The sequence below is a fragment of the Uranotaenia lowii genome, chromosome 2 (genome assembly GCF_029784155.1).
Source record: "Uranotaenia lowii strain MFRU-FL chromosome 2, ASM2978415v1, whole genome shotgun sequence".
Lineage (NCBI taxonomy): Eukaryota > Metazoa > Arthropoda > Insecta > Diptera > Culicidae > Uranotaenia > Uranotaenia lowii.
Window position 1 is genome coordinate 405,793,715 of NC_073692.1, and position 12,328 is coordinate 405,806,042.

General features: G+C 36.2%; 1 protein-coding gene across 1 annotated transcript; it reads left to right on the top strand.

The window, feature by feature from the left end:
• Positions 1–633: 633 nt before the first annotated feature.
• LOC129749984 (elongin-B-like) lies at positions 634–1,253 on the top strand. The gene has a single exon (XM_055745161.1). The coding sequence runs from the start codon at positions 823–825 to the stop codon at positions 1,171–1,173; it is 351 nt and encodes a 116-aa protein (XP_055601136.1). The 5' UTR covers positions 634–822; the 3' UTR covers positions 1,174–1,253.
• The last annotated feature ends 11,075 nt before the right edge of the window (positions 1,254–12,328 follow it).

A 12,328-nucleotide genomic window follows, 5' to 3' on the forward strand; every position in this document is an offset into this window, starting at 1 on the left:
ACCCGACTACATACCACCACATTGATAACTTCGAGAACTCCTGAAATTCAGCAGCATGGGATGGTTGAAGTCACTGGCGATTAACCTTAGCGCAAACCACCTTCTCAAAACATCAAGGAATTGCTTCCAGCTGTGATTGAGCATGCTAACAGCAGCACATCCAAAGCACGAGAGGAACCCTCTTGGAGCAGTTCCATAGCATACCTCCAGGCTCTTCCTCCAGATGTACCTCCAGACTTTCGCGCTGCCGGGTTGCGGATCCTAGGACCCTCCCGCCGTCAGACGTGAGGTTACGAGTGCCAAATGCAGCGTTACTCGTGACGGCATCGAGAGTAACCGTTTCGATCCGTGGGCCTTCCCAGGATCGAGCGCTGGCGACACTTTCTGGCTGGTCTAGGACATCTCGCTGCCTGGGTCGTTTGCCATCGGCTGGTCCCTCCGGCTGCTGTAGGTAGAATTTCTTGATTGCAATTGAACGCTAGAGAAACAGAACATATCCAGAAAAGGCCTTTCTGCATTGACCTACTCGACATAGTTTTACCTATAACGATATAAATTTACCTCACCTTGCTTCAAAATGTCTGGCGTCTACCGGAATTATTATCAGTTAACACTTCGACTGCCAAAAACTAACATAGATGTTCCCCAGTTTGTGATTGTGAAGCTTTCAACCAAATTGAAACCTGATTGTCGATTTTGTTAACAATCAGTTTGGCCTTTCGAGTTGCTCACTGGAAAACCGTCTTGCGCAAAAGAAAAATCTTTCGGGTTGGTAGAACGTTTGCTTGTTGCGATAGCCGGTTGCAAAATTCAACTGTTATAATGGACGTCTTCCTGATGATTAGACGCAAGAAGACGACGATCTTCACCGAGGCCAAAGAAACTACCCCAGTCTACGAGCTGAAGCGGATGATCGAAGGAATCCTGAAGGTGCCTCCCCAGAACCAGCGCCTTTTCAACCGGGACAACCAGGAACTAGACTACGACCGGACCCTGCAAGACTGCGGCATTACGGTTTCGGCTGGGAAAGCTCAGTGTCCGGCCCAGATAGGATTGGCCATCCGCGGCAGCAATGGTGAATTTGAGCCGCTTGATTTGGCACCCTACTCGATGCCCCCGGATCTGCCCGATGTGATGAAGCACCAGGACGCGGCTAACCAGGGACAGGAATAGCTGGCCGAAGGCGAAGAGAAAGCTCCTAAAATTATGCAATTATTTAGTTTAGTTGAAAGCCGGGTGGAATCGCAAGGAAGAAGTTCAAAATCAACATAATTTAAAATAGACAATAAGTGAAAATTTTTAATAAATATGCTTTAAAAACTAATATAATTCAAAGTTTTCGTTACTCTTCGAAAAAAATCTCCGATTTTACTCCCAACCATTCTTTCGGAAAATAACCTGACACTTAATAAAGTATCATCCTACCAGCAGCAGCAGCAGCACACGGTAAATGAAAATCCACGAATTTCAAGTGAAACAGTAAAAGCGTTGATTTTATTCCATTGCTTAGGCTCAAACAACTGCCTTGAGGGCTGCTGGAAAATAAATTAAGCAGCGAGGGGTGGGAGGATGTGTTTGTATCTGTTTGTCAAAAATGGCTGCGTAAGTGTGCCGATGTGCGCTGATCTGTTTACGAAAACTCTTAGCGCGCGACTCGTTTCGTACAAAATTTCCCCGTTTGGAGGACACAGGAGCAGAAAAAAATTGGCACGCACGTTTTGGCGCGCGTTTTTTCCTGTGAATAATTTTTTATTTGCTACCTTTCCGACTCACTTTTTTCTCTAAATGATGGCCCAAACTCCGAGTGTTACACACACAAACAGAAACATACAGCCTAGCGGGCAAAATTTTCCACATTTGCGAAATCAAAGTAAATATTTAATTTTACGCTCTACCATTTCGGCCTACAGCTGGTGATGGCGTCTTTTTTTTTTACCATTTTGCAGTTTTATTTGACGAAGGATGAGAGCTGGATTTTTTCCACGATACCGGCTGGGATCTGTTTGATATTTTTCGCCCGACTTGGAATGATAAATGGAAAAACGGTGCCTGAAATTTTTCTCACTAATGCTGAATAGTTGGTGTACATGGCTAGCTTTCGAACGAATAAATAGTTTGAAATCTGCGTAGCTCAGATGTTTGAAAAAAAGTTCAATATAAACTATCAGAACTCGTCCCGAAAGAAAATACCAATATCTGTTTCAAGAACATTGAATTTTTATTCATATTTTGATTCATTTCCACCATATTTGTCATTTTTGTTTAGCTTTTCTCTTTCTTGTATAGTTCTGTTTTTTTTTGTCATTTTTGTCATTTTTGTCATTTTTGTCATTTTTGTCATTTTTGTCATTTTTGTCATTTTTGTCATTTTTGTCATTTTTGTCATTTTTGTCATTTTTGTCATTTTTGTCATTTTTGTCATTTTTGTCATTTTTGTCATTTTTGTCATTTTTGTCATTTTTGTCATTTTTGTCATTTTTGTCATTTTTGTCATTTTTGTCATTTTTGTCATTTTTGTCATTTTTGTCATTTTTGTCATTTTTGTCATTTTTGTCATTTTTGTCATTTTTGTCATTTTTGTCATTTTTGTCATTTTTGTCATTTTTGTCATTTTTGTCATTTTTGTCATTTTTGTCATTTTTGTCATTTTTGTCATTTTTGTCATTTTGGTCATTTTTGTCGTTTTTGTCGTTTCGAATTTGAACCCTTCTGCGTAAATCTTCAATTTTTTTTTGTAATTCATTCTTTTTCTTGACAGTGTTTCTTAAAATAGGCTCTAGTTTGCGTAAACTTTCTGGCAGCAATTCGTGGAACAATTAAAACTTGGTGATTCGAATATCAGACTCATATTGCAATACCGTCTGATGTTGGTTTGAGACAGATCAAACGAGTAAAGCCACAAATAAATGGCAACAGCCAGCCAGCCCTCCCGTACGATAAACTTGTTTAAATTTATCCAACCGTTGATTGTTTATTTTGTCGCTTCCGTAGAATTCGGTGAAAATGCCTGGGAGTTCATTTTCGCCAAAAGATTCCATTGCCAAGTTTCCTTCGTCACGCAGTGTGTGCAAAAGGGAATATCTGTGTCTTCAATTCCTTTCCACCCAATTCTGGAGCCTGGCAAGTAAGTAAGCAACAAAAAAAAAAGTGCGAACCAATCTTGGGGGAACAGTAAGTATGGCTATGGTACGGGTTTTAATTTCAACCAAGGCTTCAGTTTACATCTGTTTACTAACTTTACGAGTGAGCTGAGCTGGTGATGGTGGCTTTTCGGATTGCTTGCGGGATTGGTGAAACTCATATCGATTAACCCGTTGTGGGAAAAATTTCTTACAACAATTTAATTTTGCTCTGAAGACTCCTCCAGTTTTACTCATACAAAGCAAAATGGGTTAAGCATTAAACTTTTCCACGCCGAAGCAAATTTCCTGCAAAGCTACTTAAGCTCATTTCCATCCAACTTTACGAGAACAGTAGTTACAGAAGAACCCACCTATCGTCACCAGTGCTTCAGGTTTTGACTTTTCTTACGGTTTACTGAACTGTACAAGTATGTGCTGTATCCCCCGGAAAAAGGTAAGACTTCCCCGTACTTTTTATTATTACATCCTACAGCTTGAATTTCGGTTATTATGCTAGTTGGAACTGGCTGAGAAAATCCGTCCCTTCCTTATAGAAAGTTATTCTACGGCATGTTTATCCCAACGCTAACGTCTGAGAAATGTGCTTTAAATGTGCTGATATAAGGATTAAAACTATATACGCCTAGAGATGAAAGGTTATTCAATATTGTGCTAGCAACGAAAAAAAGTTACAAATATTGAACAAAGCTTAGGTTAGCAGATAGATAAAGTTAACATTCGTAATATCCTCGATCTATTAGTGAAATTAGTACACTGTCTAGCAGTTTGAGTAGTTATTTTGAATTATAGCTATTTGAATTTTGTTTTTTTCGCAAAATTCAAATCCGTATCATGAGACTATCCCCATTGAAGTTTCAGTTCTGTTCTGCCTCGGGATCTTTTCGAGGATCATGATTAATTTGAAGATAAATACGGAGAACTGTAACTTCGAAGGAGACAGTTTCGTACGGATTGGATTCATGCTCCATGGCAAAATTCAAATGATCATAATTTCACATAGAATTAATCTAAATAACTATGATAACTACACAGAGCTGCTAGACAGGGAATAGATCTTATTTACAGAGGATGTTGTGGTTGTTAACTTTATCTTTCTGCTAAAAAATGCCATGATTCATGTCCCCAAGAAAAAATTGGAAAGGTTGTCAAAGAGAAAGAATGATTTTCCGGAGTCGCCAGATTATAATCTAGCTCTGAGCCCTATTTAAATTTTATCAAAATATTTGCCAAATGTGCCTTAAGTGATAATCAGAAGTGTGGACTAGTTCATGAGCTGCTATCATGTGAAATATACAAATGAACTTAAAGATATACAATTTTAAGTCGACTATAACATAAAGAAGTTTAATTATAAGTTTGAATTTTCCTTTAAACCATTACTGTTCATTTCTGGTTTTTTAATTGATATTTTTAATGTTTTTAAAAACTTGAAATGCGCTTATATGAATGCCATCCCAAAAATGTTCTATTGATTTCAAATTATTCAGATAGTGATGAGATAAGCATAAATTTGAGTTGTCTTTTGGTAAAATAGGTGTAGTTCTGAAAGATCTAACAACTGGTATAATATTTTCTGATGATATTCTATTCCTGATGAGAATAAACCTCAAAAATGTGTGTACGCTTATCGGAATGTTTAGCATTGTATTTAAAAATTCGTTCAAAGACAAATCTGGTGACGATTTTTTTTGTTTTTTTTTTCAACTTTTTTGTTGTATTTCAATACTTTCTATTTTGCATTGGAATCGGTATAGATCAAAACAATTTGTGAAGTACAAACACTTGAGTAAAATGGGCATATCTCTCTTCTACTTTTAATAAGTTTTTACTCGTTGCTCGTATCATATAACAATCTTCAAACGAAATATGTGAAAAACCACAAAAGACACAACATTGCATTCTAATGCCTCCATTACGTCACTTTTTAGAACCCATCTTTATTTATTCAAGTTATCTTTGATAAATTGTGTACTCTTATTTCCAATTTTATAGGAAGTGCTTGTTTCAACATGTAACACTGGCACTGATATGAAAAGCCAGCCATCACACACCACAATCGATATATACTTGAAATTGGAATGAATCGAATCGAATTGAATCTGTATCTATTTATATTTCGAGTTGGAGTTCCAACGAAAATTTTTTTTTTCTTTTTAGTTTAAACATTTTCTACTCCTTACCCATCATAAACATAGTTCTAGGCATGAAATGCCAGCGAGAACACATCCATGGGTTCCAAATTTCAGAAGCATTGTTTCACAGGTTTTATAATAATCAACAGGATTCACGAGTTAGAATTCTTGAAAATCGAGTACGAGCACATAAACAACACATTCCAGTGATTTTGAGAAAAAATTTCTTGAAAATGGTATTGCGGAAATTGCACCTATTTAGACTCCTGTGCAAATAATTTCCACGCAGAAATATTTCCGCACTGACGCACACATAGACAACCCGTGTCAGTTTTTCAAATCAGCCGTTACTCGCTTCTGATTTTCGAATCACATTTCCAAACGGCATAATCGTTATTGTTTTGGCGAATATTATTATGAAATGCGAACCAAGGAGTTTATTAACGAAAATTGACCGATCAACAAATGAAAAGAAACGAACAGAAAACAGAATGCATTCTGTACATTCGTGTACCAGAATTTAAGTTGAACAAATAAATTATGCCTTATTTGGGCGTTTTTCGAATTACTGAAAAATTAGCCAAAAAAATAAGAATTCACTGACTATTTTTACTGACACACACCAGTCGCAATTTTTTTTTATTCAAATTTATTCAAAGATGTAAAGAATATCGATATATGTCATTGTCTATGTATAGGTCTGTGAGCAGATTTTAATGCGCTCAAATTATTTGCACAGGGGTCTAAATAGGTGCAATCTGCGCAGTTCGTCAAAAACGGCAACGGTGCGTATGAAAGTTGATTTTTTGATAGAAATAATTTGAAGTAACTGAACTCTGATGTTGGTCCTTTTTTCATATAGTCCCTTTTCAACTTTTAACAGATGATAGTTTATATAAAGAATGTGATGGTGTTAGTGAGTGCGGAATTTTCATCTGTCAAATCAGATTCTCGCAGTAGTCTAAGAATTCATGCAATTGACAATACTACAACCTAAAACATTGCTTCTTCCCCTAAACCTAAAAGGGGCTGCCCAGCATCACCCATTTCCTGGTCTAGGCCACGGAGACTATAAGGTTTGGGCGCTCAAGGTCTCTTTTGGTTCCTGGGTCTCAAGGCGTTTGTCAGGCTGGAGAAACTTTCGGGTGGATGGATTCCTAAGTAAAAGAATAAACACCTTTTTAACTTTTTAACTTTTTATTCAGTGAATTCTGTGTGAAAAGCACACGGGGGTCGGAATTGGAGCGGTCTTCTAGGGGTAATCGTCTCACTCGGTCAACGCGCCGGGTGACGCCTTGAAGGTACCTTTGTGATTCTACACAGCGTTGCCAGATTACAAACCGTTCGAATCCGTAGGTTTGACGGAAAACGTACTGATTTTGGCATAACGAAACATGATAACCTTTTTTTTCGTCAGGTAGAATTTTCATTTATTCGTAAAAAAACTTATATTTTTTTCGACAATCCGTACAAAATCCGTAGGAAATACTGAAAAAGATTTCGAGCATCAATCAGTGCTTAAAATCCGTAGATTTGCGAGGACATCCGTAGATCTGGCAACGCAGCCGCGCAGCCAACAAGCAACTTGACGACGTTTCGCAATCTTGGGAAATGAACCTTTCTGTTCGGCTCAAGTGATTTTTGTTTTCGGACTAGCAACCAGCGTTGCCAGATTACAAACAACCCAAAACCGCAGATTCGTCGAAAAACTAAAAATGTACTGATTTGGGTGAAATGAAACTTGATGACCTTTTTTTTTGGTCTTCAGTTTGAATTTTCGTTAATGCTTAGAATCATGGTTGTCGATATCTCCCCGAGCGATATCAAAAATGCAACTCAGTGAACTTTTCGTTCTGAAACACTTGACCAGCAGTGTTGAGACGCCGGGCGTACACTCAATCAAAGAGCGGAAAAGGCTTCACCAGGGTGAGGGCACGAGAAAAAAAATCAGCACATTAAGTGTAGGGGAGAAGTGTAAAGCAACTTACACAGAAAAAAAAATGTAATGTTACGTCGCACGGAATTTTAAGATTTTGAACACGAAAACAAAAGTTGCTTGAGAAGACATGTAAAAACACGAAACAAGTAAGTATTCACAATTTAGAAAATCCTCGTAGCATTACGTGTAAGAACATGGGTAGAAAAGATTCGGGTGTTTTCATGTAATTATGAAGCTTGTTCATGTAAATTTCCATTCACATTGTAATGTTATACTAAACGCAAATTTACATTTTTTTCTACTTCTAAGGGTTTCTTGAAGAATCATGTAAAATAACATGAATTACACAGTCACATGCTCATCGAGGTATTTATACTGTAATGAGTAGGAATATTACATTTCATTATATTGAAACTTATTTGCAAGTAAATGTTCCAACGCATAATGCTTCCATTTGTTATCGAGTTCAGTCGTAGAAAGTTTGTGGCGAGAAAATAGAAAAGATACATATCTGTGCCTTAATTCTTTTGGACGAATACACTTTTCCAGGCACCTTTGTTGTGAAGGAATAAAAACAATGTGAAGTGTGTTTTTATTTTCAATTCACTGAAAGCTTACAAAAAACATTAGCGACAGTGTCGTAGTGCAAAATTTTCGAAAAAAGGATACTTCTACGAAAATTTTGATCGAGAAAGTGAGGTAAGATTAAAGTGAACATCAAGGGGTATGGTTGTGTTCAAAACAGTTAGTTGGTGACTCAATTCTTACAATAAACTCTCATTCTTCTCCAGGGACACTCTCGATAGTCACCGAGAATAAAGGATAGATGTTCATGTGACATCGCACTTGCTGAGTTCGAGAAGCACACTCTAGTAATTCTGAAATAAACAAGGATTTTCTTTGAAAACTTTCAGCTCTACAAACAGTAAGTTTGGAATTTGTTTTTATCTAATATACACCTGAGCTAGTGAAAAACGGATGAAAATGCATGCATACGAGCAAAATCGGACTTCATAAAAAAAACATAAAAAGCCCTTCCTAAATTGTTTTATAATGTTCAAGACGTATTTTAAGGAAGAACTTAAATTTTAACATTGTTTCTTGCGAAACGTGGACTTGTTTGCACTTGCCCTTGTGTAATTGTCGAAACATTCAACCTTAAATTTTAATCTTTCTTCATAAAAAATCTAATATTCATGTAAGACTAAAGAATTCGTCATCGTCTCCAATCAAAGTGGGATGAGGCCAACTCTAAGCAACTGTGATAGTTGTGGGTATTAGATGTGTTAAAAAACTTTGATGAAATAATAATATTCATGACTATTTCATATTACGTGTTTTTAAAAATTTCAGACAAGAATCTAACATTTGATCCACTTTAATTTTGTCAGACAACTTAGCATTTGCTTTAGATTTTTTTTTCATAATTTTCTCATTTTAATAAGGGAAAATTGTACTTACTGAATACCAAAAACCGATGAAATTTTCTTCGTCGATTGACAAGCAATCCTGGAATTCGATGTCTCAAACAACAGACGGTTTCCAGTAAGAAAAGTCCAGGATGTAGCTGCATCTCAAGTTTATAATCACTGGAACTTTAATGAATTTCCAAAAAGTATTCTCAAAATTTTTTAATATTTCCGTAAACTATCAAAAATCGCAAGCAATTAAAAAAAACTACCAGAATTTATCAGCTATAAGGTAAACACTGAAATATTTCAAAAGGACGATTAGTAAACATTGAAAATGCGAAGTTTCAATAAATTTGGATACGAAAAAAAACTCTGAAAAACCTAAAAATGATGTAAGTTAGTTACAGTCTACGATTTTCAAATGTGACACTAGTTTTTTGCAGACATTGTAAAGGAAACATTTTTCATTCGAATGTTTGTACAGATAAATTAAGTCCCATTTGAAATTGAGTGAAGATCAAGGTGTGTATATATTAAGTGTCCCTCTAAATTTAATTACCTTGGTTTTTTATGTCGTTCAGGATCAGAGGTGCCAGGTGTCCTGATAAATCAGGATTTGTACTGATTTTAGAGAGACCGTCTTTCGCATGTTTGATAAATTTTTCGAAATGTCCATAAAATACTTCAAACTTCATTCATTTCCCCCTCTCGGGGTTTTTGAAAATTTTATGATTACATATTTCAACAATAAGACCACTCAATTTTCCATAAACCGTGATTTTGTTCGGAATCCTATCAATTCGTTCGAAAGATTATAACTATCTTGGATGACGATGGCTCACCAGTTAATGTACGCGTCTTGAATGTAATCAAATCATGTTCTGCATTTTCAAATCGTCGTATTCTTGATTTTCGAATAACTTATATGAATTTGGATTACGTACACTTTAAAATATTATTTAAAATAATATTATTAAATTTCAAAAGATAATCCCTTGCTCTATCTATGCATTTAAATATGTATCAATATTATTCCCAATCGCCCTTTTAATAAATCTCATTGTTTACTTTCCGTATACTTTAGTGTTGTATGTATATTTAATTAAAGAACTGAATAAAACTATTGAAAAGACATCACTAGCCAAAGTTCCAGCGATTATTTACGCAAGGCAGTTACGTGAATGATAAGAGAAAATAAATCTAAAGGATAATATAGAGCCGGTGATGATAAAGTGCCTGGAACCGGCATGTTTTCGACTGCCGTAGGAGTGCTGGATAGCGGAATTTTTAATTGGCCTTCGACTAGGGAATCTGTAAGTTGCAAAGAGTAATTTTTAAGCACTATCTGAGAGCTTCAAGGAGCTTTCTACAGAACTAAAATAAAGTGGATCAAAGAATATCAGTATTTTGCGAAAGACAAAACAAAACTGAATATTTTAAGTGAAAGCAACAAAAAAATGCTAGCTAGTAAAGCACCCTTTAATTTCAATATAATTTTAAATATTTCAACTTTTTACAGATCCAGATTGAGATCGCTCCTCTATGGATATGTCTGGCAAACTCGATTTAACGAAAGATTTTTGAGATGATACTGATGGAGAATTTATTTAATTTTGACTTTTTCCTGGAAGAGCGTATTTTCTCCGTCTGCTGGTGGCGAGAGTTCGATTTCAGCTGGCAGATAGGCAGACATTCGAAATAATTACCTGGTAAGTTGGTTGAAGTTCGTCAAATATTATCAAACCTGTAAAATAAGCTCGAGTTTTTATTAAGTAATTGTATTATTTTATCCCCAGGATCAAATTCGCCAAATGGAACGAAGAGTTGAAGGGCTAGTTAGTCATAAAGTCAAAACTTAGGAAAGGTATTCTGCCGTGAATGGGATCGGCCTCCCGCGGCACCACCCAGTTATGAAGAAAAGCAGATACTTGATTGAAAAATGTACTTGATACGAATGGACTCAAAAACAACTTCGTGGGGCATTGGAATCCGAATCATTGTGAGAACTATCTCCGGCTGGCTGATTGCAAACAGTCAAAAAATGGTTCAAATGTTTAAGTGTCATAATAATCAGGTTTAAATTTAATAATATAGAATTGTGCAATAAATCAAATATGGAGAAATGCAGAATGTGCTCTGATTTGTTATTTGAAACCAATGATTCCAAGTACGAAATAATTCCAATGAGATTAGTACAAAAATAGGAACTGAAATGTAAACTTCCTGTAAACAAAACCCACCACGCTTCTTGAAAAGGTTTACATGATATTTACTTTACATGTCAAGTAAGCTGTACTAGAATTACATGATTTATGTTTTACATGTCAAGCAATGAAACCAAAAATTACATGATTTTTGTTTTACATGTCAAGTAATACCAAGAAGAATTACATGTAATGAATTGTATTTTCACATGTAAATACCCGATTCCCTTCCACCCATGCTCTTGCATGTAAAAATACAAGGATTTTTCTAAGTGTGTAGTTGGTTTGGCTCTTTCCCAAAAAGAAAAGGAAGAAGCAATATAGTTTCGTGCTGTTGGTTTACCTATTGCGGCAGGAAGAGAAAGAAAAAACTGCACTTCAGTTGTTCAGTTGCTGCACTCGGTAACGAGTGTAGAGCGTTTCGGAAAGAAGTTTGGTGCTCTACAAATCGCAGCAGATAACAGTGCGAATTGCACAGCGCGCTGTTGCATTTGATAGGTGCTGACCAACCATGCTTACAATCCCTCTTTTCATTTTTTTTAATAATCCGTATAAAATCCGCAGGAAATGCTGCAAATCCGTAGATTTCGAGCATCGATCCAATGATCAGTAGAAGTGCTCAAAATCCATAGATCTACGGAGAAATCCGTGGCAACGCTGGTTCCACACTTACGGCACTGCTGGTTGGTTCGGTCTCTCTCTTCGGCTTGGGCGGTGTCGTATTCTTCCCAAGAAACTTCCGGACAACTTCCATTTAAAACATTACACTCGCGTCTGTTTCTTCCAAAATTCGCTAATAGACTGGCTGTTGAGTCTCTTTTCGTTTTTATTTTCCTCCCTCTCTTTTAATAATCCCTCCAAAACGATATTTACAAGCTCTACAAAGAATACTCATTGTCATTCAAAGTTTACTCAAAATAAGTCTTGTATTAATTTGAGATATTTTATTTTGTACTCCATCCATATTCTACCTAGAGGCTGAAGAAAGCTTAAATCTGAGGAAAAAAAGCTTAAAAACAAGATTCACTTAGCACTTAGCTAATAGATGTTGGTCACACGATACATAGAGAAATCGTATACAATTGCATCCCCCTAGTTATATGACCGCTTTCCACAACCTACTAAACCGTCTATTCTCGAAAACTATCTTGTTCAAACTGAAGATCTTTCTCTCGTCCTTGTACTGGTTCGAAACTCTCCCTCCTTTCTCTCATTCTCTCAAATTATAATTCGACTCATTCCATAGTAATTTTACTCCCTAATTTTGTATCCCAATTTTTCTCTCTTTTTTTTACTGGTTTTCTCCTTTCTATACACTGATATAAATCTTTAGTTTCTATTCAACAATTTAATTCTTCTTATATTTTTTATTACTTACTTCTCTTTACTACAGTATGCTCAAGTACATGTATGCGTCGCTACGCCCATTAATGAGGGGGATTCAATGCTAACGAATTCTCTATGTATCGTGTGACTAATAGGGGAGACGCGGGCTATA